Here is a 26,042-nt window from a genome sequence, read left to right as displayed (position 1 = left end):
TGCTGCGTGTCTCCCAGGCGTCTAAATGGAGGCATGCTGTAGGGTTCGACGCTTTTTTTCCAGCTTTCTGCTTTAAATATGCCCATGTACAGACGAGGTCCAGCTGGGACCTCTCCCATAAGTCTCCACCTAGAATATCCAGCTTCCTCTTCAAAACTCTATTCGCATCTCTAATTACATCTCAAACATCACATATCCAAAATAGAACTCCTGACCCTCCCTCAGAAACACATACACAATCTTTCTCCAACTCAGTAAATGAAAGCTCCATCTTTCTCTGTCCAAAAACCTCGGCGTTATCCTTGATCACACTGCCACACTGCAAATCTAATAGAGCTAAGAATCATTTCAGCTCTGCTCTGACAGTAGATCCTGAATCTGACCTTTTCCCACGACCTCACTGTGCCTTTCATCTGAACTACTACAGTATCCTAACTGATCTCTACCCTTTGGCTATACCTTTGACCACTTGAAAGTCTGTTCTCCACACTTCCTTTTAAGGCGAAAGTCAGTTTATGTTGCCTTTCTTCTTAAAGCCCTCTAGTGACTCCTCCAATTCCAGGCAAAAGCCAAAGTCCTTGAAGGACTTGGGACCTACAAGGCCCTCCATGATCTAGCCTTCTGACCTCATCTTCCTTTTTTTTTTTATATAATTTTTATTGTGCTTTAAGTGAAAGTTTACAAATCAAGTGAGTCTCTCACACAAAAACCCATATATACCTTGCTACACACTCCCAGTTACTCTCCCCCTAACGAGACAGTCTGCTCTCTCCCTCCACTCTCTCTTTTCGTGTCCGTTTCGCCAGCTTCTAACCCCCTCCACCCTCCCACCTCCCCTCCAGGCAGGAGATGCCAATATAGTCTCAAGTGTCCACCTGATCCAAGAAGCTCACTCCTCACCAGCACCCCTCTCGAACCCATTGTCCAGTCCAATCCATGTCTGAAGAGTTGGCTTCAGGAATGGTTCCTGTCCTGGGCCAACAGAAGGTCTGGGGGCCATGACCGCCAGGGTCCTTCTAGTCTCAGTCAGACCATTAAATCTGGTCTTAAGACCTCATCTTCCTTTGTCTGCCCCATGCTCTCTCCACTCCAGCCATGCTGCCCTCCTTGCTGTTCCTCTGCCTTGAAAAACTCTTCCCCGAGGTAACTGTATGGTTTGTTCCTTCACTCCCTTCAGACCTCTGCTCAGATGTCCAATAATTGCAGTAACCACCCCTGATCACCCTAAAAAGCATAGTAATAACCCTTACCTCACCCCAGGCAGTCCTTTTCCTGTTTATCCTGTTTATTATTCTCCATTGCACCAATCTTCATACAGGGACTGTGTCTATTCTACTCTTTATTGTACTCCCAGAGCCTAGAACACAGCCTGATACTTAAGAGGAACTGAGTAAAAGCAAGTAGATCACACCTCACTTTTGGAGCTCAGAGACAACGCAGATTACCAAGATTGGAGCTGGCACCCACCATCTTTCCTCTCACATAAGATTTGGGACTACTTGAGAGTTAATAAAGGACTTAAAAGAGAGGTGTCAGGGTTCCTATGTTTTAATCCTTTTTTTTTTTTTTTTTTCCGAAATTGGAACCACTAGCAAGGCACATCAGTTCTCTGTCATTTGGTTTCTGATTTTAAAACACTTCCTTCATGCAGACATTGCATGACATTATTTGAATTGAATTCATATCCCACGAATGCCACTCTGCTTCTTTGGAAAGAAACATTTTCATTTCAGCCAAGTTTTCTGTGTCAATATAGCTAAGTTGTCCACCAACTGAATTGGTAGGTGAACTGAAGGTTTGCCAGAGGCCCCAGAGTTTTTGCTGGCTTTTCTCTTATATCTGGTTTATATGATGAATTACATTAATTTTTAAATGTTAAACCAACCTTACATTCCTGAGAAAACTCCACTTGATCATGATCCGTAGTCCTTTTCATATATTGCTTGGTTTGATTTGCTAATATCTTACTTAGGATTTTTGTATCTATGTTTATAAGGGATGTTGGTCTGTGATTTTTTTATTATTATTATGTATTTGTCAGGTTTTGGAACGAGAGTTATGCCAGCCTCATAAATCAGGTGGAAAATGTTTCTTCCTCCTCAATTTTCTGAAACAATGTGTGTAAGATTTGTGTTATTTCTCCCTTTTGTTTGATAGAATTCACCTGTGAAATCATCTGAGCCTGAATTTTCTTTATAGGAAGATTTTTGATAATGAATTCAATTTCTTTAATAAATCTAGGGCTTTTCTGATTTTCCATTTCATGTCAGTTTCTCAAGGAATTTGTCCGTTTCTTCTATGTGTCAAATTTGTTAGCATAAAGTTACTCATAATATCCCCTTATCCTTTTAATGTTTATAGGCTTGATCCCTCTTTTCATTCCTAATATTGATAATTTGTATTTTTTCTGTGTTTTCCTTAATCTAGCTAGGGTACTTCTCTAAGAACCAATTTTTGGCTTTGTTAATTTTCTCTGTTTTCTATTTCATTGATTTCTGATTCTTATTATTTCCTTATTTTCGTTTTACTTGCTCTTCTTTTTCTATCTTCTAAAGGTTATTGATTTGAGACCTTTCTTCATTTCTAATGTAACCATTTAAGGCTATAAATTTCCGTTTAAGCACTGCTTACTACATACACCCCAGAAATTTTGATGTGTTGTATTTTTATTATTCAGTTCTGTTGATTTCTAATTTAATTCCATTTTGGTCAGAGAATGTATTCTGTATGATTCCAGTGTTTTTAAATATATGGAGACTTGTTTCATGGCCCAACATATAATCTACTTCGGTGAATGTATCAGGTGTACCTGCAAAGAATGTGTATTCTGCAATTATTGGGGATGGTGTTCTATAAATATCAGTTAGGTCAAGGTGATTGAGAGCATTCAGATCTTCTATGATTTTACTGATTGGGTAGAGGGGGGTTGTCAGTTGTTGAGGAAGGAGTGTTAAAATATCCAACTATAATTGTGTTAAAAAGCTAAGATGTCACCTTGAGGACTAAGGTGCACCTGACCCAAGTCATGGTATTTTCAGTTGCCTCATATGCATTCGAAAACTGGGCACTGAATAAGGAAGACTGAAGAAGAATTGATGCCTTTGAACTATGGTGTTGGCAAAGAATATTGACTATACCATGGACTGTCAGGAAAACGAATAAATCTGTCTTGGAAGAAGTACAACCAGAATGCTACTTCGAAGCAAGGATGGCGAGACTTCGTCTCACATGCTCTGGATAATTGTTTAAGAATGGTATGGAGGTGGGGTCTGACCTCCTCTAACTTCACAAGTAGGGGGGAGAATCAAGATCAACAGCCCAAGGCTGATTCCTGTTAGGTGAAGGTTAGTCATCCTCCTCTCTCTGCCATCTTTACCAATTCTGACACTAGCCGTCCCTCCTGCAGCACTCGTTACTTCTCTGCTGGGTTCAGTAATTCATTGCAATGGCCACACAAAATGCATAGACAATACTCACAAGTATGGGGTTTATTAGGGAAGTAAAAGGTTACAGTTCAGGTTCAGGAACGCTCAGAATACAGTTCTTCCATCAGGACAGCCTCTTCTTAGTGGTGCTCACAGGTACACCTCTCTCTAGTGCTCAGGCGAGTATTACAAAGCTCTTTTAGCTCTGCCTGTAAGTCACCTGAAGCATCCCACTCGCCAGTAAGCCTCTGCCCAAAGGCGCTAAACTTTAGCTCTTTAGCTCTTTAGCCTCCTGCCAGAAGGCACTCAGCTTTCTCAATTCGGTGGGCTGGGAAGCCCACAACACCATCTCCTGCCTGTCTCCTGGTTCTGCACGCTGTCTCTCTCTCCGTGTGTCTGTGTGTGTCTGTGTATGTATGTATCTGTCTCTCGGTTTCCTGGAGCTTCTCAACACAGGGATCCCAGGTCTGCTCTTGGCTCTTCTTCCTTAATGGTGGTGAGATCTCTCCGTTCCACCTCTGGGATGGCTTATTTTAAGCCTAGCAGGATAGCGAAACTGACCAATCCCTTCACTGGGGTTCCATAGACCTTATTTGCATTGTCCTACCCCCACACAGGTGCCATGAACTTCATTTGCCTTATTAGCAAGCTATCCAGTCCCGTTGGTGTACCACAATTACCTTATTTGTACAGCCCCACCCAATCATTTGGGCGGGAGCTACAAGACCACCGCAAGAAAGGCCATATAAAAGGAATCCATTGCATGGCAGACATGTTATTAGGAGGGACCAGTCCCTGGAGAAGAACATCATGCTTGGTAAAGTAACATGTCAGCAGAAAAAGAGAAAGATCCTCAATGAGATGGATTGACACAGTGACTAGAACAATGGGCTCAAACACAGTAGCGATTGTGAGGATGGCACAGGACCAGGCAGTGTTTCATTCTGTTGTACATGGGGTCGTTATGAGTTGGAACCAACTCGGTAGCACCTAACAACAACAACTTTATTTGTCCCTTTGTCAATTTTTGCTTCATATGTTTTGAACCTGTTACTAGACATGAATACATTTTTAATTTTTATCGTTTCCTGATGAGTTGACCCTGTTATCATTATGAAATGTCCCTCTTTATCTCTGATAATACTCTTTGTCTTGAAGTCTTCTTTATCTGATACTAATATAGCTACTTTAGCCTTCTTAAGCATAATAATAGTGTAATTTATCTTTTTCTGTCCATTTATATTCAACCTATCTGTTTATAGTGTGTCTCTCAAAGACAGCATGTAGTTGGATCTTGCCTTTCCATTCTTAAAATCTATTCTAACAATCTCCGCTTTTTAATTGAAATATTTAGTCCATTAATATTTAACGTAATTATTGATACAGTTGAATTTTGGCCTGCCATTGTATTATTTGTTTTCTCTTTGTCTCTTCTGATTTTTGTTCCTTTAACCCTACTCTTCTGCCTTGTTTAGTATTAACTGAGTATTTTTAAAATTCCATTTTAGTCTGTTAGCTATATCTCTTCACATTATATTTTTTAGTGATTGTTTTAGTGATTATAATACACATTCTTAACCTTTCATAGTCTACTTAGAGTTAGTACTGTATTGTTACCTCATGTAAAATGAAAGAACCTCCAAAACGTACAGGTCCATTTACCCACTCCCGTGTCCTTTATGCTGTAGTTGTCATATGATCTCATCTATGTATATCAGAGTCTCCATAATACAATATTAAAATTTTGACTTGAAATAGTTGTTTGTATTTTAAAGAAATTAAGGACAGAAAAAGTCTTTTATGTTTACCTATATTTTTACTATTTCCAGTGTCTTTATTCCTTACTAAGAATGGAGTTTTCATCTGGTATTATTTTGTTTGGCCGGAAGAACTTTCTTTAGCTTTTCTTACAGTGTAGGTCTGCCAGTAACGAATTCCTAGTATTCTTTAGCCAGAAAATGCCTTTAATGTGCCTTTATTCTGCTTGTATAGTTCATTAGTTTATTATATTTCATACACATAATATCATTTTTGTATTTTGGTATATATATTGACCTAAAACAGTTTAGTTCTGGGAATTCCTACTCCAGAGCTAAGCTGTTATTGCTGTAATTTTAAAGTCAAGTTTATTGAGGTATAATTTACACAAAGTAAAATTTGTCCTTTTTAGCTACAGTTTTGTGAGTTTTGATACTCACATACAGTCATGTAACCACCACCAAAATCAAGATGACTTCTATCATCCCAGAAAAATTCCTCCATGCTACTTTGTTGTGGTCAGCCCCCCCTCACCCCATTACTTAGGTCCTGGCAACCACTGATCTGTTTTCTTTCCCTGTATTTTTGCCTTTTCCAGAATCTCATATAAATGGGATCATATAGTATGTAGCCTTTTGAGTCTGGCTTCTTCAACTAAGGAGCCATGATGACACAGTAGTTAAGAGCTACAGCTGCTAACCAAAAGGTTGCCGGTTCAAATCCTATAGGGTTGCTATGAGTCAGAGTCGACTAATGGCAATGGGCTTGGATTTTGGTTTTCTTTAACTGAGGATGATGCATTTGAGATTCTTCCATATTGTTGCTTGAATCAGTAGTTTGTTCCTTTTTATTGCTGAGTAGTATTCCATAGTACAGGTGTACCATGATTTGTTTTTCTGTTTACCTGTCGAAGGACATTTCAGTTGTTTCCAGTTTTTGGTGATTACAAATAATCACCATATAAACATTCACATACAGGTTTTATGTGAACATAAGTTTTCATTTCTCTTAGGTAAATACCTAGGAGTGGAATTGCTGGGTCATATGGTAAGTGTGTGTTCAACTTTATCAGAAACTGCCAAACTGTCTTCCAGCAGTTGTTTTATTTTACATTCTCACCAGCAGCTTATGAGAATTCTTTTTGCTTCATATCCTCACCAACCCTTGGTATAGTTTTTTTGTTTGTTTGTTTTCTTTACTATTTTAGTAGGTATATAGGTGTATCTCATTGTGGTTTTGATTTGTATTTCCCTAACATCTAGTGATGTTGAACATCTTTTCATGTGCTTATCTGCCATTCATATATGTTCTTTAGTGAAGCATCTATTCATACCTTTTATCTATTTTATTATGGGGTTGTTTGATTTCTTTTGAGTTTTGATTGTTCTCTATAAATTCTGGAATTACTTTTATTCTCAAAGAATATTTTCAGTAGATATGGAATTCAGGGTTAACAGGTCATTTTTTATTTTTCTTTCATCATTCAAATGATGCTGTCCCACTGCCTTTTGGCCTCTCTTGTTTCTGATGAGGAATCAATAGTCATTTGAATCATTTTTCCCATGTATGTAATGTGTCTTTATTTTTCCTTGCTGCTCAAGATTTTCTATTTTTGTTTTTCAGCCGTTTGACTATGATGGACCTAGATATAGTTTTTGTTATATTTTAAACTTCCTGCATCTGTAAATTTATGTCCTACATCGAATTAGGAATTTTTAAACCATAAATTTTTCAAATATCTTTTTCTGCTCCATTCTCTTTCCTCTCTGGGTCTGTCATTAACATATGGCAGACCTTTTGATGTTGTCCCACAGGTTTATGAGGTTCTGTCCATTTGTCATCAGTCCTTTTTCTCTTTGTTCTTCATATTAGATCATTTTGATTGATCTATCTTCAAGCTCACTAACTCTTCTCTCATCTCAGTCTGCTCTTAAACCCATCCAATGACTACTTCATATTTCAGTTCTAGAATTTCTATTTGATTCTTTTTATAGTTTTAATTTCTCAGCTGAGATTTCATATCTTTTCATTCATACAAGTATGTTTTTCTTTCCATAATTCTAATAAAAAAAAAAATTCTAATAGCTGCTTTAAAATCCATATCTGCTATTTCCAGCATCTAGATCATCTTGGGGTTGGTCTCTGATTATCTTTTTCTCTTGAATATGAGTTATGTTTTCCTGTTTCCTTGTATGTAGAATAGTTAGGGATTTTATTCTGGATATTATGAATGACACATTGTGAAGACTATATTCTGTTATGTTTCTCTAAAGAGTATTTATTTTTCATTTTAGAAAGTTAAACTCAAAATTGCAAACCCTGACTTACCTGTGTTGGGCAGTAGCCAAAAATCTAAGTACAATTATTTTAGCTATGGCTCGGCTACTTGATACATCAGGGATCTGCTGGAGATCTGTGCCACATTTCTACACAAAATTTCAGGCTCCCCATCACTGGTTCTCTTTTATGGGGACCCCCAACATTCCAGCTGCTTTGGTTGCCCCAAACTCTGAGCTCTCATTCTTCAGTCTAGTAGCACTGCAGGTTTCTTTCCAAGTTTTAGCCACATCACACATACCAGCCGGGTCTTACCTTCAGGCTAAAGGCTATAAAAAATCTAACAACAACCAAAAAACAAAACAGGAAGCTCCCCAGTGCCATTCCATTCCACTAAGTTTCAGCTCTTAGCATCAGCCTGCTTTTAGTTGCTATTCAGTACTTTAAAGTGTGTTTTATGTGTGCCGCAGAGTTTAGTTTTCTGTGAGATGACTGGTCCAATAGGAGCTACTCAGCTGTTACTGAAACCTCCCCGATTTGCTAACCTTTAGTCTTTATAAACTTCTTTCAAATTGAGAGCTGAGATGTGACTAGGATACCTGTCTCCAGGATACCTGGGGGAGGAGTATTCATTCCTGTCCTCTGAGGCCTGTGGCTAACACAGGTGTGGGACACTTTTACCCTGGTAATGCTTTAGCTCCGTTGCTTTGCTTTTGAGGTCAGCAGTTAGCCGGACCTTTCTTCTGTCACATAAGTCAAACCCGGCAGCTCAGCTTTGGAGTAGGAAACCGGCGAGTAAATTATGAAATACGGAGACTTCTGGGGTTCCTTTTCACTAGTGTTCTGTGTGTCTGAGAAGTTAGTCCTCCTGTGGCTGAAACCGCGCCCCCCCCCCCCCCATTACTCTTCCAAAACCTGACTTGTCTTGTTTTCTTCTTACTTTTCAGATTAAACAGAGCCAGTCAGACTTACTTCTTCCCGATCCATTTGACAGATCAGCTTCTCCCCAGTGCTGTGTTCTACGCCACCGTGGGGCCTCTGGTAGTCTACTTCGCTATGCATCGTCTGATCATCAAACCATATCTCAGGGCTCAGAAAGAAAAGTGAGTTTACAGTATGTCATGGGAAAATCACTGAACAGCTCAGCCTCCGCTGTCAGGAAAATTAGATTAATTAATGCAGATATGTGCTTGGCATGGTGTCTGTCCCATAAGTGCTTCGTAAGTGTTAAGCACTTAATAAAACTATTATTATCATTTGTAGTGGTACTACTGTTGCCCTCTCATTCACAACCCTCCTCCTTTCAGTTGGTTTAAAAACTGTTGAGATTATACCATGACCACAAGAGATTTAAAAGTCTTCCTTTATCTTATTCTAACAAACAATTTCTTTTCCTGGCACTGAATTCAAAGAGGAATGAGTTCTAGGTTCTTATATAAGTGGCATGCATTAACTGTTGTCGTGGAACTCGTTGGAATGTAAATTATTTTGCAGTTTCTCATAGATAATCCATTGGGGCATGACATTAAACTCCTAGTGAGGGCACTTCTACAGAAAACTGAGAGGTGGTTCAGATTTGTTACTTTATAATGATCTAATTTGATAAAGCATTATACTTAGACAATCTAGGAGAATGGAATGATTCTTGTTTTCAGGGTCCCAATTTCCAAGGAGGCTTGAAGCGTGGAACAAAGAATGTAATGGGGTCATGTCCTTTGACCCTATGCTTTGCTAAAGGAAAATATTTTTATTATCTAAACTGTTATTAATTGTTCCCACCAAACATGTTATATAATAATCCTGGCAAGTTGGTTGAGTCTCATCTTCTACTCAGACCTCCCACTTCCCTGAGATTCTTACCAGGTGGAGTTATTTTCCAGAGAGAGGACCATGGGCTTCAGGAGGCAGGAGAGAGCCATCTAGGAACAAAGTAGAGCCACACAGGCCTGTGACTAACAGATTTGCTTGAGCTTGTCTTGGAAGTATTTGTGAAAGCTGTAGAACTAGAAACCCTCTCAGATCACAGACTGTTTGCTGGGCTCCGGGCCAGCGAGGGGGCTCTGTTGACTCACTGCTGTGTAACACCCGCTAATGTGTGGCTTGTGTTTCCCTTGCGCAAGGGAGTTGGAAAAGCAGAGGGAAAGCACAGCCACGGACATTCTGCAAAAGAAACAAGAGGCAGAAGCTGCCGTAAGTGCTATATAAACGCCACCCCGGGAGTGCTTTTGATGCTCTGTCCTCTCTGTGAGTTTTCCTTACTGCTGTGAGGCAGACCTGAGAATGCAGTGATGGCTCCTCTTTTCCTGCCAGTTCCTATTTCTAAGACTGGGGCTGCATGGAGAATGCTTCATACTCTGCATATTGGTCTCAAGGACATGGTCCCAGACTTCTTCCCCAACAACCTTGTTGTTCATTTTAGGACATATATTGCTTATGGGCTGCAAGACTGGGACCTTTGGTCCCTGTCCTGAATGTTACATACACTAACCCTCAGAAGGTATAACAAGGCGTTTTTAAAAGCTGTGGGCATTGTCCTCCCTTTCCGTTAAGTGGATCGATTCCCTTTTATGAGTCTTACGGGAATGGCGCTATCCTAGAGAAATGGCAGAGTACCTGTCAGTTCTTCGTGGGCAGAACGGCTGAGGTGCAGATGCGTACAGCACCCAGGCAGGTGACCCAAAGCGTGACATGGCCACGTGTGCAGCCTAGAGAGCCCATGCCCATGAGGGGGACAGTGCAGCTCTGCCAAGCAGACTGGGGCCCGGAGAACAGGCCCTTTTTGCAAAAGGAGCTAAGAATCCAGCTTCTTGTGTGGACCCTCCTTATTTTTAGTGTTGACAGCACAGTATTTTTTTACTGGGTCAGTAAGGCCTGCCTGCCTCTGACGACCCACTGGAAGGAGCTGAGGTGCTATCATCACTCCCACTGGGCTCAGGGCTTCGGGGGTGGAGGAGGTTGTGCCATCGCTGGAGCTGCTTACTCTAGGACTTGGTTCCAAAGTGGGCTAGTTCCAGGGCCGAGCTCTCTGGGCCGCCTCCTCCTCCTTTTCCTCACAGAATCCTGAGCAGGTGTCCTGGACAGGGGCCCCAGACTTGTCAGTTCATGTACCACACAGACCCCATGTCCCTGGCCCTCTGGATAAAGAGGTGGGACCTACTGAGGGCCCTGACGGTAGTCGTTCTTGTTCTTTGGCAGGTTCGGTTGATGCAGGAATCTGTCCGAAGAATAATTGAGGCAGAAGAGTCCAGAATGGGTGAGTAGGCAGGCCCTCTCTTGGGACAGGGTCAGGGAGGCACTCGGGGTTTCACAGGAGCCTACAGCTCCTGCAGCCAAGCTTAGTAAAGACATGCCCTATAGAGGCCAACTCTGGCCCTGACAGAGATTGTCCTTCAGGGCTCATCATCCTGAATGCCTGGTATGGGAAGTTTGTTAACGACAAGAGCAGGAAGAACGAGAAGGTCAAGGTGATTGACGTGACTGTGCCCCTGCAGTGCCTGGTGAAGGACTCCAAGCTTATCCTCACAGAAGCTTCCAAGGTACAGTGATGCCAGCCACGGCATGCCTTGTGATTAGAAGACTGGGAAAGGGAAGATGGGCAGTTTGAGGAAAAAATTCCATCTGGCAAGGACAGCCTGGTCCCTGAAACAGCTGTCCACTTTGCTGCATTGGGGTCCTTCACGTGGCATGCATTCACTGCCTGGGGTGCAGCCCAGAATTCGACTAATAACATCACTGGAATATTTCTTTCATTCCTTCATTGATTCATTCAGCCAGCTAGTCAGCACGTATCTATCGAGTGCCTAATACGTGCTGGGCCTTTTTTGGGTACAGCCACAAACAAAACAGACATCCTGAACATTCTGTTTCTTACTTGCCTGCTCCAGAAAGAGCGTGAAGTCACTTGGAGCATATGTGTGACTCACTGCTGGAGGCCTGGGCATGGATGAACGAAAATGCAGGTTAACTCGGGCCAGACAATGCCAGGCTCCCAAGGACGTCCCCTAGTGTCTCTGTCTTGGCCGGGCTTTTGTTGTGATAGAGCTTTCTTTGGCCTGGGGGAAGAGGCCTATATTGAGAGGGAAGTCTAGGACTAAATATGCAACTTTTTTGAAATTCTCATGTATTTTCATTCGAGCTCTAAAGCTTGCATCCGTCATGAGCAGCTCCAGAGGGAAAAGTCAGGCTGCTTCCAGATGCACCTTAAGGCAGAAACAGAGACTGTCATGGTCGTGTTTCAAATGGCTGTCTCCTCAGTCTTTAGAATCACAATCTCTGTGTTCCAGGCTGGGCTGCCAGGGTTCTATGACCCATGTGTGGGTGAGGAGAAGAATCTGAAAGTGCTCTACCAGTTCCGGGGTGTTCTGCACCAAGTGATGGCGCTGGACAGCGAGGCCCTGAGGATACCAAAGCAGTGTGAGTGGCTGCCCCTCACAGGCCCACCAGAGGTGGGGGTGTCAGAGCAGCTGCCCAGCATGTGGGATACCAGCCACCTGTGCCCCTCTCTGCTACTCCCTAAGGAGCAGGGATGTCAGTTAGGCTTTGGCATTGCAGTTTGCTCAGAGCCGTGATCTTAGGCTCTAAGGAGGGGGCTTTGTCCCATTCAGGCGTGGATTTGAGTGAGCTCTTTCCTTGGAAATTGCAGCTTGGGTGCCTGGGAATAAAAGCCATGTTCCTCCTGTTCCAGAACCCATTGGCTCTTGGCAGCTGGTGGTGTGTTCAGCCAAGGCCCAGGTAGCCTCTTGTCTGTGTGCTGGCTGAGCCCCCCAAGAAGAAAGAGGGAATGGGAACAGTTGCTTTTTGACACCAAGTTTATCTTTTTTTTTTTTTTTGAACATTTTATGATATTTTAGGTGAAACTTCACACAGCACATTAGTTTCCCATTCAGTTTTTATACAGTTTGTTCCGTGACATTGGTTGCTATGCCTACAATCTACCCTTTTCCACTGTCTTCCCCATCTTCATCCCTCCAGTTTCCCTGCCCCTCCTTGCCTTCTCATCTTTGCTTTTGGGCAAATGTTGCCCATTTGGTCTCATTTATTGATTGTTCTAAGGAGCATATTCTTCACAGGTGTTACTGTTTATTTTATAGGCCGATCTATTATTTGGACCTCAGGGAATGGCTTAAGTTCCAGGTTAAAAGGGTGTTTTAATAGTTTCAGGGATTCCTTCAGTCTCTATTATTCCAGTAAGTCTGGTCTTTTTTATGAATTTGAGTTTTGTTCTACATTTTTCTCCCATCCTAACTGGGACCTTCTGTTGTATCCATGGTCTGAGCTGTTGGTAGTGGTAGCTGGGCACCATCTAGTTCTTCTGGTCTTAGGCTAGAGGAGGCTGTGGTTGTTGTAGGCCATTAGTCTTTTGGACCAGTTTCTTCCTTGAGCCTGTGGCTTCCTATACTCTCCTTTGCTCCAGACAGGAAGAGACCAATCGTTGTATTTTAGATGGCTCCTCACAAGCTTTTAAGATCCCAGATGGTACTCACCAAACTGGGATGTAGAGCATTATCTTTATGAACTATGTTATGCCACTTGAGCTACATGTCCCCCGAGACTATGGTCCTTAGCCTTCAAGCCCAGTAACTCAGTCCCATGAGGTATTTGGATATGTCTAGAAAGCTTCCCTAACTGTGCCGCCTGTGTACTGTATTATATAAATGAATATACATGCAGCATATACAAATAGATATATACGGTTACCCACAACTATACCCATATATGCACAAGCATACACTCCCATATGTCGTCCCCTCCCACATCTATATAGCACACGTATCTACCTATGTAACCACACACAGATTTTAGGTTCCTATTACTGTTGTTGCAGAATTATATATCATATAGTCATTACTGTAGTTCTTTATTCTTATGTGCCTCTCAGTGTCATTTGCCTTGGTCACATTGTGCCGACTTCCCCTATATTGTGTATTGCCTTTCTCTTCACCAGAAATTACACATCTACCCTGGTGGCGTAGTGGTTAAGAGTTCAGCTGCTAACCAAAAGGTCGGCAGGTTCAATGTACCAGGTGCTCCTTGGAAACCCTATAGGGCAGTTCTACTCTGTCCTATAGGGTTGCTGTGAGTTGGAATTGACTTGATGGCAACGGGTTTGGTTTTTTGGTTTTTATAATCCAAGAAGTGATTCTCCCTCCTTGCCCTTTCCATTCCTGTCAAAGATCAGCTGTCCATAGCTGGATGAATTTACTTCTGGGTTCTGAATTCTGTCCCATTGGTCTATGTGTCTGTCATCGTACCAGTACTAAGTTTGTGTTTTCTTTTACAGCTCACAGGATTGATACAGATGGATAAACTACTTGATAAACCAGATTAAAAAGAGGCTGCAAAAAATCTTGTCCTGGGAGTCTACAAATTTGGAAGCAGGGAAAAACCCCAAACATCAGATGTTTTTATTTTGTATTATTTCTGTAAACAGTGGTACTGTATCAGTTATGTGCGGGGACAGGCAGACACCCCAGCTCTCACGGGTACTGCAGGAAGAGCTTAGGCAGCCCCATGTGAACCAGAACCGCTGCACAGCCTGTGTCTGTTGTCCCAAGGATCATGTTCCTGGAGGGAGGGACCCCGGACTCTTCTGGTCCCCACCAAGCTCCTCAGTGTGTGCTGACTGCCGCCTGCCACCAGTAGTTCTCGTTCTGTTTTGAGGTGTTCATGGAGCGTCCCACCCTCAACGCTTAGGACTGTGAACTACTTTTCCTAAAACCCAAACTGAACATGGAAGGGCAAAAGGAAGGAAGGAGTTTCCCACACTGAGGCCTCCAGGACCAAGTGAGCCTCTACTCGGCCGGCTTCCTCAACACCACCTCTCGCTGTTGAAATGTTACTGAGTTAATCTGGAGAGCATTCTGGGATTATATTCTTTCTCTCTGAGAACATCTGGGTTTAGAAATTGGTCTCTTTCCTCCTGCTCCCAGAACATCTCAGAGCGACCATTCCAACTGCCCGTGGCCTGGAACAGTGGTGCAACCCCCAGTCCCAGGGCCTACCCCTGTCCCAGGTCCCTTCTTTCCAGAAGTCACCAAAGTCCTCTGGTGGGAAAAGGCCCGAAGGCCAGTGGCTGCAAGCTACACTTCTCTACCCTGCACACAGCTGAGCAGGACCTGCCCGTACCCACCCAGATCTACAATACAGGGTTCCAGTGGAGAGGCTCACAAGGAAAAAGCGGAGCATTAGGTTGTAGGGAGTTAAAGACCAGGGCTTCAGACATGTGCCAAACTCTGAGGAGGGAGAACACAAGGAAGGCTGCCTGGGTGTGAGGGAGGTGTGGAGCCCGGCTCCCTCCTGCCCTGCGCCTGTCCCAGGCTTGAGCACCCAGCAGATGGCACTGCTGCTCCCCACACACCTCATTGCAGCTGTCTCCTTGCCTTCTGGGGTGTGGCTCTGGTCCCAAGACCCTTTCTTCTCTTGCCTGTTCTACTGGCACAGCATTCTTTAGGAGCCGAGATGCCCCTATTCAGCCAGCTCTGATAACTGACGTGAACAACTGCCCACTGAGCTGGGGGATCTGCTGTCCCAGCCATAACTGGCAGGATCGCTGGGCTCCTGGGAGAGCCCAGCTTCCTGGAATGACCCAGGCACGGGAGCGTAAGGCTGCTGGGCAGTGGCTGACTGCTGGTCCTGGCTAGTTGACCGGCCACTCCCCTACAGCCATGGCAAAAATCCGGCTCCATTCACCTGGCACTGGTACCAATCATTGCCGACAACCCCCTCCCTCAAATTCTTAAACATAGTTCAGGTTGTATAATCACCATTTAAACAAACAAACCTCTCTAACCTGAACCCTAAACGTGAATCGTGCAATAAACCTTGTGTTAAACGGATCGCTCTATGGAAGCAGCCCCATGTGGCAGGTGGTTCTTCCAAGCACCGAATTTTCTTCATTTTGTTTGAAGTTGATTGTACAAAAGGCACTCTCGCACCATAATAAACCTTTCCAGAAAGCGGGGGATCGCACTTTGTGATGTTACCTGTGTTTTTTACAAGTGAGCTCCCACAACACACCCAGCCGACCCTCACCCCTCCTGCCCCCACCCCCATACCCTCAGGCCTCATTCCCATCCTTTCTTTTTCCCTGTTTGAACCACATTTTAAACCATGCTGCTTAAGGTGAAGCTGTGGTTTTCTGCAGTCTGAGAAAGACAGTCCAAAGTAAGGAAATTATTTAGGCCAGGGGTTTTGTTTTCTGTTTAATGAACTGAAGTCACTTTAAAAAAAAAATCAAAGGTAACCACACTCTGTGTGCTCTGTAACGGCTTACAGATTGCTGCTTCCACAGGGAGTCTGCTGGCAGGAGAGAAAACCTCGCTTTCGTACTAAGTCGTTTTGAAATGGAGGAAACACTGCAGTGTAGCAAGACACTTTATTGTTTGCTCAACCAGGTGGCGAGAGGAGTCACCCCTTAGATCTCAGCCCCTTACTGTAGGGACGCTGGCCGTCCGGTCACTGCCTTGGAGTCAGCCCTCATCCCTCTTCATCTGGGGGACTAGGAAGGACCCCACGGGCCCAGTATATCCTGGAACCCACTGCCCCTCAGGAAATGCACTCTGGAGAACAGTTCTCTCTTCCACTGGGGCAGTGGCTGTCACACTGGTTCCTGACAGCTCCTTGAGCCTGTGGTGCCCCCGTTGCCAGCCTGGCTTGTGCGGAAAGTGTGGCCTTAAGTAAGCCTGCCTTAGTGGGGACTCGGGGCGGTCACTGTGGGACTAACTTGTCACACTCATGGTTCCCTCCCTCTCCTTGTGTAATGCCTTACATCTGATGATGTTTGGGATCTTCTTCACCAGGTAGGTTGGCCATCCTCTCACTGCCACTTTCCGAGCGCTGGCAGCAGACTGAAATGTCACCAGCAAGAGCCAGAAACCACCACCAGGCTCTGGATGCTAGGCTACCACCGCCCCCATGCCATGGGCAGCCTGGAGCCTTGGAGACAAAGCCGGCTGTACCCTCAGCTCTGCTGCTCAGGCCGCATGCAGGCCTGGGCTCTCTGCCGCCCTTCTCTGCGAGCGCTGAGGCGGCGGCACATCCTCCGCATCTCTAGCCTCTGGGCCCTCAAGCGCTTCCGGAGCTTTTCATTCTCCTTCAGGGTGAGGAAGAGTTTTTTTTTCAGGGCATCCAAGTCCAAAAGGGCATAGCTGTGATCAGAGGGCTGTTTGGGCAGGGACTGCTTCAACCCCATGGGGCTGGCTGGCCGAGCAGGAGCCTCCGCTGCTTCCAGTCTGTATGGCAAGACCTGAGGACAGAGGCAGGTGAGAAAAGGAGCTGCCCAGAGGCAGAAAATTGGGGCGCTCAGGCCTTGCCAGCACAGAAGGGGCGGTGGGGTCCCTGGGGAAGGCATGTCACCAGACTTTTTGGCTGGCAGTCAGCACCTGGCCACACAACTCATTTTCCCAGGCTGTCCTGCAGTCCGAGGCAGGGGAGATCTAGGGCACCTGTGCTCCCATCATGGTCATATGGCCAGCCCTTTACTGGGAAGGTCTAGCAGGTGCACACTGCGCTCCTTGGGGCCTCTGCGGAGGGGGGACCTCTGTGGGGACCCACTTTTGGGGGAAGCTAATTATCTCGCATTGAGACCTACCCACCACATGATGCCTTCTCACCCAACCTGCAAGGCGGACCCAGCTTCTTACCTCTTTCCCAGGAGCTTCGGCATTTGGGGGCACCTGAAGTTCATCCAGGGTCGTGTCCATGCTTCTGCCTGTGCCATCCACCCCCGCCATAGGCAAAACCTGAGGAGCGGGGCAGAGTCAGGCCTGGCTGCCGCAGATACCAAATTCTCCACAGCTGTAACTCATTGTCCCAGGCACCTCTCACCCTGTCTCAGGGAGTAGCAACAACCAAGGACCAGCCACATGGTTTGTGCAATGAGACAAACCACCAGCCACTTCCTACCACAGACTAGAAACAGAACCTTAAGAAACAAGGCAAGACCCAGACCTGAAACTAACTGAGACTGAGAGCAGCCAGGAAGAAGCAAGCACCAGAGGCTTGCCTTTCCTTTTCCCAGCAAGTAGGGGTTCAACACCCGAGTTTAAGAGGAAAACAGCAAACCCTGACAAGCTGCTGTGCTGCCGCCCATTTCCACCTCAGAACAGCAGTGCCCAGACTCTCTGGTGATGGCTCAGTGCAGACACACCTTTTCCTTCTGAGGGTTGGCATTTCCTCTCGCTCCAGCAGGGTCTGTGTTCTCCCTAACCAACTGCAAGAGACACAAATGAGAGAACAGTGTAGCAGGCAGTATGGCAGGGTGCTGCACCCTGAGGTCCCTACAGCCAGGGCCCGGACCTCCTCCATCTTCATCCCACTACTCAGCTGAGGCCTGACACAGTAGAAAATTGGTTAACTATGACCTGAATCTCTACCTCTCATTGCCCACTCGGGTTCTGCTGTTTCTCCAAAGATGCTCCCAAGTCTTGGGTCACAGGCCTCTGAGTAGGTTTTCTGAAGCCAGAGCCCTCCCTGTCTAATTCGTATGTCATCCCAGTCTCACATTCTGCCAGGCACATATTCAGTGACTCAGTCAATGTGTTCAGTGAGTGACTACCACATAGCAGAGAACATACTCAGAATCGGCAGCCCCGGGACGGCCAGACAGCTGCATCCACAGAGCTGAGCCTGCCCAGGATGGATGGGGCCACACCCAACTCCTCCTGCTTGACCCTGGCACTGAAAGAACTGTTGCTGACAGGTGCTGTAGAATCCATTTTCAACTCAGTGACCGCATGTGACAGAGTAGAACTTCCCTATAGGGTTTTCTAGGCTGTAAACAGATTGCCAGGTCTTTCCCCCGAAAGAGCCACTAGGTGGGTTCAAACTGCCAACCTTTCAATTAGCAGCTGAGTGCTCCACTGCTGCACCACCAGGCCTCCTTACTAAAAGGAGTATGAATTACAGCTGCATCCTTCTCCCCTGAGTTCTTCAACTATAATCTCTGTAAGACACAGAACCCAGCCTAAGACCTTTGGTATCAAGAATGGTTTTAGAGGAACAAAATCCTGAGTTTTCTGAACTGGCTCCTAAGTCTGGCTAGCCTTAAGGGCACCGATGACTCTGCCTCCAGTAGTAAAGAGGGCGCTGCTAATTCATGGCACGAGGAACAATAGAGACACACAAAATATCACCACCAGTGGATCAAATATTTGTGAGAGATAAGGCTCTGGGTGACACATACTTGATTCTTTTCCACAATTTTGTCAGAAGGAGAAGTATAAGGAAGCTGGTTGGTTAGTCCTGCTTTCACTAGACAAAGTGGTGAAAGAGATGTAAGCTCAAAGCTGCAGAGTCACAGACCCAACCATGGAGTGCCCAGAGGACACACCTTTTACCACAATGGTGAGGAACAAATTTGTGAAGGGAACCCCAGCATCCTTGAAGACTGCTGTGTCAGATTTGGCACCTAACTACAATGGGGAAACCCTGGTGGCGCAGTGGTTAAGTGCTACAGCTGCTAATCAAAGGGTCGGCAGTTTGAATCCACTAGGCGCTCTTTGAACTCTATGGGGCAGTTCTACTCTGTCCTATAGGGTTGCTATGAGTCGGAATCGATGCGACAGCACTGGGTTAGGTTTTGGTTTTTTGGTTAACTACAACGGGGATGACTGGACCCTGTGGTGGTCGGGGCCAAGTGGTGGCACTTAATCAACAAAGACAAGGTAGGTGTGGTTACCATGATGGACAACAGTCAAAGCAATAATCAGAACAGTCTGACTTACATGGACTTGTAGCACTGGTTACTTACTCATGTCTCCGGAAGTGAAATAGATGGGAAATCTACTAAATATTTACTTGATCTGTGAAGCAGAGTAATTTTAGAACAAGTGAACAGGGAGTCTAACTTGAATCGCCAGAATAGAGAGTCACTGCCCCTCAATCAATTTCCAGACTTCAGCCAGTTTAAAAAAGAAAAAACCAAACCTACTGCCATCGATTCCAAGTCATAGCGACCCTATGAGCCAGTTTACAGACCTACAATCCCTTCAAGGAAGGGGACGCTGGGTCCCCTTGAGGAGGTACCCAACTACACTGCCAAAAATTTATACTGTTAATCTTTCTCCCAGCCTTCCCCAAAGGGATCTGCGGCCTGTTGACTGGGGAAAAGGAAATAATGAAACTTTTCAGGGATTATTGGATACTCGCTCTGAACTAATTCCAGGATACCCGAAACATCATTGTGGCCCACCGGTCAGAGTGGGGACATATGAAGGTCAGGTTATTAATGCAGTCTTAACTCTGGTCTGTCTCACAGTGGGCCCAGTGGGTCCCTGAACCCATCCTATAATCATTCCACCAGTTTCATAATGCATAATTGGAACAGACATACTCAGCAACTGGCAGAATCACGGCACTGGATCCCTGGCATGTGGAGTAAGGGCTATTATAGTAGGAAATGCCAAGTGGAAGCCTTTAGAACTGCCCCTACCTAGGGAAATAGTAAACAAAAGCAATGCCGAATTCCTGGAGGGATTACAGAGGTTGCTGCCACCGTCAAGGACCTTAAGGATGCAGGGGTGGTGATTCCCACCACATCCTCCTTCAACTCATCTATTTGGCCTGTGCAGAAAAGCAGAAGAATCTTGGAGAATGACAGCAGATTATCAGAAGCTTAACCAGGGGTGGCTCCAACTGCGGCTGCTCTTCCAGATGTGGTTTCATTCCTTGAGCAAATTAATCCATCTCCTGGAACCTGGAATGCAGCTACTGATCTGGCCAATGCCTTTGTCTCCATACCTGTTTCAAAGGACCACCAGAAGCAGTTTGGCTTCAGCTAGCAAGGCCAGCAATATACCTTCATTGTCCTACCTGAGGGGTGTATCAACTCTCCATCCCTATGTCATATTTTAGTCCTCTGGAACCTTGATCACCTTTTCCTTCCACAAGACATCACACTGGTCCATTATATCGATGACATTATGCTGGAGGAAGTATCAATGACTCTGGACTTATTGGTAAAACACTGGCATGCTAGAGGGTGGTAAATTAACCCAACAAAAATTCAGGCACCTTCCACCTCAGTGAAAGTGGTATGGGGCATGTCGAGATATTCCCTCTAAAGTGAAAGATAAGTTGTTACACCTGGCCCTTCCTACAAATAAAAAGGAAGCACAATGCCTGGTGGGCCTCTTTGGATTTTGGAGGCAACATATCCCTCATTTGAGTGTGCTACTCCTGCCTATTTATCAAGTGACTTGAAAAGCTGCTAGTTTTGAGTGGAGCCCAGAATAAGAGAAGGCTCTACAACACGTTCAAGCTGCCGTGCAAGCCACTCTGCCCTTTGGGCCATATGATCAGCTGATCCAATGGTGCCTGAAGTGTCAGTAGCAGAGAGAGATGCTGTTTGGAATTTTTGGCAAGTCCCTATTGGTGAATCACAGTGCAGACCCTTAGATTTTGGAGCAAAGCCCTGCCATCCTCTGCAGATAACTACTCTTCTTTTGAGAAACAGCTTTTAGCTTGTTACTGGACCTCAGTAGAGACTGAATGCTTCACCATGGGCCACCAAGTCACCAGCAGCCTGAGCTGCCCATCATGAACTGAGTGTTGTATGACCTACACAGTCATAAAGTTGGACGTGCACAGCAGCACTCCATCATTAAACGGAAGTAGTATATACAAAATCAGGCTAGAGCAAGACCTGAAGGTACGAGTAAGTTGCATGAGAAAGTGGCTCAAATGCCCATGGTCTCCACTCCTGTCACGTTACCTTCCTATCCCAGTCTGCACCTATGGCCTTATGGGGAGTTCCTTATGATCAGATGACTGAGGAATGATTGATATTACATAATGGAGCTAAAAAAAGAGTATATCTGGAATACAGGAGATCCCTTAGGGCGTCTCTTAGTACTACCATACCCTGTGATTGAAGTCAATGGGAAACTACAGCAACCCAATTCCAACATGACTACTAATAGCCCAGACCCTTCAGGAATGAAGGTTTTTTGCCCCACCAGGCAACAAACCCCAACCAGCTGAGGTGCTGCTGAGGGCAAAGGGAATATGGAATGGGTGGTGGAAGAAGGTAGTTCTAAATACCAGCTACGACCACATAATCAGTTGCAGAAATGAGTACTGTAAATGTTTTTTGTATTTCTTTGTTTTATTATACATGCATATGTGCGTGTATCACAAATCTTTGTTTTCTCCCTCCCTTATTCCATTACTTATAAAAGATGTAAATAGAGCTAGTGGGTTTTTGGTTGTGCACATATTAGTTACATCATCTTAGATACAAGTTGACTTATAATTGTCCTTATTTAGAGATTATATATGGTTTAAGGAGATGTGTACAGGCATCAAATTGACAAGGGGTGGAATGTGATGGTTAAGGTTATGTGTCAACTTGGCTAGGCCATGATTCTCAGTGGTTCAGCAGATACGACGTAATCACCATCCATGATATGATCTGTTGTGTGTACCCAGTCACTTGAAAGGGGAGTTTCCTTAGGGGTGTGGCCTGCATCCAATATATATGGACATTCTGGGAAAGTGAGCCCTCTCTTGATCCTGCATCTGACTTGTCATCCTCTGACCTCCAGTTATTAGGATGTGAGACAGCAGCCTGACATTTGACCTGCAGATTTTGGGATATGCCAGCTCCTGCAGCCCCAGGCCAGCAGCCTGCTGTCTGACCTGCTGATTTTGGGTTCGTCAGCCCCTGCAACCACATGAGTCAAGAGAAGCCCCCCAGCCTGACAGCTGACCCACAGATTTGGGACTTGCCAGCCTCCACAACTGCATGAGCCATCTCCTTGAAATAAATCTGTGTGTGTGTGTATATATATATATATAAAAAAAATTTTATATATATATATATATATATACATACACACACACACATTTCATTGGTTTGGCTCCTCTAGGGAACCTAGACTAAGACAAGCCTCTAGGAGACCCAGCAAAAGTAAATGCATCAAGGAACAAGCTCTCAGAGAATCCACCAGTCAGCGTCTTCACCAGCAGCCTGTTGTGATGCATGATTTATTTTAAAAGTGGCTTTATCACAACTTCCCTTAAAGCCAAGGCCACAGCCAGTAACGCTTAGGGTCCCAGAGCTTGGTTAATGCTGCTCTCACTGTAATTCTTGGCTTTCACTGTTCTGAAAATGCCATCCCTCTTGCCTCCCAAGCGCAGTGCTGGGTGCATCCACACACACTGGCTCTGAGAAGATGAATGGAGTGGGGGCTCCTACCTGCGTGGGGTCCTGGAAGGCAAACACTGTGGGCACAGCATTGTGCTTCAGGTTTTTGCGGTTTCCAAAGGCGCTGAAGCACTCGGGTCGGAAGTGCTCGGAGCAGATGACGGTGTGCTGCTTGGGCTTGAAGTTGCCCCGGCCAATATTCAGCACCCATTCCTTCAGCAGTTCTGGGCGGCTGAATGGGAACCTGAGGGGCAGAGAAAGGAAATGACGGAGCATTGACGACGCAGAACTTTATCACATTTTTTTCACATTATCACAGAGTATTTTATTGGACAACTTTAAAAATTCAGCAACCTCACTTTGTTCAGCCCCACTGCAGTGTAATGGATCACTTGTGTGTGGCCTTTCTAGCCATGGTCTTGTAACTCCCACCAAAGGGACTGGTTGGCTTTACCATCCCGCTGGGCTTGAAATGAGCCACTCCCAAGATGGGAGAGAGAAGATAACACCACCACCAAGAACAGCCAAGAGTTAGCGTGTCCTTTGGACCCGGGATCCCTGCGCTGAGAAGCAACTAGAACCAGGAAGCTGCAGCACAGACCCAGCAGTGGGTTTCCCAGCCCACAGTACAAGAAAGCTGAGTGTCTCTGGGAAGAGGCCAAGGGCCAGAGAGAGGCGTGCCTGCAAGCATGGCTGGGAAGAGGCTGTCCTGATGGGAGAGCTGTATCTTTGAGTGTTCCTGAGCCTGAATTATAACCTGTTACTTCCCTAATAAACTCCACGATCATGAGTATTGTCTGTGAGTTGTGTGTGGCCACTGCAGAGAAGCAGAAAGTGCCTCAGGAGGGACAACTGGTGTCAGAATTGGTAAAGATGGAGGAGAGAAGAGGCATATCTGACCTCCACCTCATAGGAATCAGCCTTGGTCTCTTCATCTTGATTCTCCTTCCCCTTGTGAAGTTAAAGGAGGTCAGACACTGCCCCCAGGACATTTTTACACTCATCCAATTTCTGGAGGCTATGGCCTTAGTGGCATCCCTGGAAGAAAACCTGTGATCAGGAACATGGCCAAGAGCCCAAGGGCACAGTGTTTCTGAAGTGAAGTTTGCAGATGGGCCTTCACCCACTCACTCAAGAGCGTGCTTGTGTTGAGCCCTGAGTGTGGTGCTGGGGATATGGGAGTGAGCAAGACAAAGCCCCTGCCTTCATGGAGCCTCCATTCTAGAAAGACAGACACTAGACCAAAGAGATGTAGACTGTGCCAGATGGTGGTAAGTGCCAGGAAGCACCAGTGTGGTCAGGGAAGGCCACTGTGAAGAGGACATCCAAGCAGAGACTGAGGGCAGTGGGGAACTGCCAGCAGAGCAAAAGCGCTGCACCGAGAGCATGTCTAGCATGATGAGGAGCCATGGGGGGAGGGGAGGCTGGGGTAGAAGGAGCACAAGGAGAGCTAGGAGACAAGTGAGAAAGGGACAAGGGCAGACAGCACCAGGCCTCAGGGAGAGGGCCATCTTGGACCTGAGTCCACACTGGCTACTGAAGGGCACCAGGACCAGGGGGTCAGCAGTGGAGGTGGAAATCAGAGGACAGACCTTGTAAGGGGGATTCTGAAAGCAAGGCAATAAGGTTTGCAGATGGACTGTGTGCAGGCCATGAAATAAGACGTTGAGGAGAAACTGGAAGGAATTTCATGTAGAGATGGGAGAGGCTGTAGGAGAAGCAGGTTTGGGGAAAGGAGAGTTGGTTCTTGTATATTAGACATTAAATACAAAGTAGTTTTTAGATACTCAAGTGCTGAAGCTGAGTGAGCATGAATGACCTACTGCTGCGTGCAATAAGATGATTCACAAACATAGGTGAGCAAAAGCAGCCAGACAGAAAAGAGGACACACTGTGTGCAGTTATGTAAAGTTCAAAACAGCCACAACGAATCCACTCAGCAGCACACCTGTTACTTGGTAGGGGAGAGGAGAGAGGGAGGGGAGCAGGAGGTCTCCTGCCTTCAGGGAGCACAGTCACACAGGTGTATTCACCTCGTGAACATTCACCTGGCTGTGTGCTTGTGATCTATGCACTTTAGTGTATGTATGGTATACGCCAATAAAAACATTCATTTTAAAAAGAGTAATAATGGGAGGAAAGGAAGTGGAAGCAGTGAGTACAAACAGCCCTTTGGAATTGTGCTCTGAAGGGGACAGAAATGGTGTGTGAGTGGACGCTTGTGGAAAGTGTGCAAACACTCAATCCACACAAGGGGATGGGCTCTCCAGGAAGGGACCCGTTCACTCAGCTCAGGACCACACTACCAGGTGGTCTTGGGAGTGTAAGAACATACTCCAAAATCTCCACCATGCTTCCTGACCTCCCCCAAAGTCCCTTCTCCCTCACTGCCCCCACTCTCCTGACACATCTAGCCAGTTCTCAGTCCTCCATCCCACCCATCCTTCACAAAAGGATGCACCGAGAGGGCCTAGCCAAGTGCCCAGTACACAGCAAGACATGACCAGCCATTACTCATTCGTTCATTCAGCAAATGCATACTGAACGTCTACCATTTCCCAGGCCACAGCTGTGAACGGGACAAGTCCCTGTGACATGGAGGGACATGTTAGGTCGGGCGAGACCGAAGGCCAATAAACACAGAAAATAATTTCAGATGGCGCTAACAGTAGGAACAAAATTAAACAGGTTCGCTAGATAAGCAGGGCCTGGAGGGACCAACCCCCGGGAAGCTGAGATCAGAACGCTATTGTCCAAGGACCAGCACTAGTCCTTACCTCTCCAGGAATCCCTCCCCGACTAGCCAGCCTTTCCAGGAGGCTGTCCAGCTGCTGACGGGTTATTTAACCTCTCTGTGTTCGTTTCCTCATCTGTCCTCCCACGCCGACGGCCCGTAACCCCGGCCTGTCCCCCAGGCCGCCCTGGCCCCTCACACAGGGCACAGCCAGGCCTCCCTAATTGGATGGGCAGCGGCCCTGACGTTTCCACCCGGCACTCCGAGGCCTCCCCGTGGCCCTGGACGAAGCGAGTCGTGCAGCTGGTGCCCACGGCCCCGGGCCCGGACCGCCGCGCCCCCGGCCCCTGCCCTCACCGGTGGAAGGTGAGCTGCTTCCTGCGGTTGCTGTAGCGGTTGCAGCACTGCCGGGCCGCGCACGATTTCGGCATCTCCGGACGCCAGGCCCGGCTGCCCCTAACAAAGATGGCGGCACCAGCGAGTGCAGGAGTCCTCAGACCTGAGGGGCGGGACCAGTGCGTGGGGCGGGGCGCGACGGAGTGGTTCCTCCGCGCGGGGTGGGCGAACACAATCTACGGGGGCGTGGCCAGCGCGGCCTGCCTGTGGCCTTGGGGCGGGGACAGTGCGTCGTAGGAGGCGGGGCGGGGTTGTCGGGGGGCGGGGCCCGCGCAGCCCGCGGCGCCGGCGGGAGGTGAAGACTGCC

General features: G+C 46.2%; 2 protein-coding genes across 5 annotated transcripts in view; one reads left to right on the top strand and one right to left on the bottom strand.

The window, feature by feature from the left end:
- DNAJC11 (DnaJ heat shock protein family (Hsp40) member C11) overlaps positions 1 to 15,428 on the top strand; it is a 78,021-nt gene extending 62,593 nt beyond the window's left edge. For 2 of the 3 annotated variants that reach the window (XM_003413486.3, XM_023552110.2), the window contains 6 exons: positions 8,408 to 8,563; positions 9,581 to 9,650; positions 10,656 to 10,713; positions 10,854 to 10,996; positions 11,744 to 11,873; positions 13,741 to 15,428. In XM_003413486.3, the coding sequence (XP_003413534.1) occupies positions 8,408 to 8,563; positions 9,581 to 9,650; positions 10,656 to 10,713; positions 10,854 to 10,996; positions 11,744 to 11,873; positions 13,741 to 13,766 (583 nt within the window). In that variant the 3' untranslated portion in view covers positions 13,767 to 15,428. The remainder of the gene's footprint in view (positions 1 to 8,407; positions 8,564 to 9,580; positions 9,651 to 10,655; positions 10,714 to 10,853; positions 10,997 to 11,743; positions 11,874 to 13,740) is intronic. The other variant, XM_064281179.1, reaches the window with a different exon arrangement.
- THAP3 (THAP domain containing 3) lies at positions 8,416 to 25,828 on the bottom strand. Of its 2 annotated transcripts, none has more exons than XM_003413487.4 (5): positions 25,697 to 25,828; positions 22,657 to 22,849; positions 17,608 to 17,670; positions 17,102 to 17,200; positions 8,416 to 16,704 (listed from the first exon to the last, which is right to left on the bottom strand). In XM_003413487.4, the coding sequence occupies exons 1-5, from the start codon at positions 25,768 to 25,770 to the stop codon at positions 16,420 to 16,422; spliced, it is 714 nt and encodes a 237-aa protein (XP_003413535.1). In that variant the 5' UTR covers positions 25,771 to 25,828; the 3' UTR covers positions 8,416 to 16,419. The 2 variants fall into 2 exon arrangements, with proteins under 2 accessions (XP_003413535.1, XP_064137250.1); XM_064281180.1 differs by lacking the exon at positions 25,697 to 25,828 and adding an exon at positions 23,506 to 25,360.
- Between the last annotated feature and the right edge of the window lie 214 nt (positions 25,829 to 26,042).

Source organism: Loxodonta africana, chromosome 3 (assembly GCF_030014295.1).
Source record: "Loxodonta africana isolate mLoxAfr1 chromosome 3, mLoxAfr1.hap2, whole genome shotgun sequence".
Lineage (NCBI taxonomy): Eukaryota > Metazoa > Chordata > Mammalia > Proboscidea > Elephantidae > Loxodonta > Loxodonta africana.
This window is presented reverse-complemented; position numbering and strand designations above follow the sequence as displayed.

Coding starts and splice junctions, on each gene's coding strand:
- THAP3 (XM_064281180.1), bottom strand. CDS start 23,609: ATGAGTGTAAAAATGTCCTGGGGGCAGTGTCTGACCTCCTTTAACTTC. Junction 17,671..22,656: donor CCTTCCAGGACCCCACGCAG/GTAGGAGCCCCC, acceptor TGTCTCTTGCAG/TTGGTTAGGGAGAACACAGA. Junction 17,201..17,607: donor CCAACCCTCAGAAGGAAAAG/GTGTGTCTGCAC, acceptor CCCGCTCCTCAG/GTTTTGCCTATGGCGGGGGT.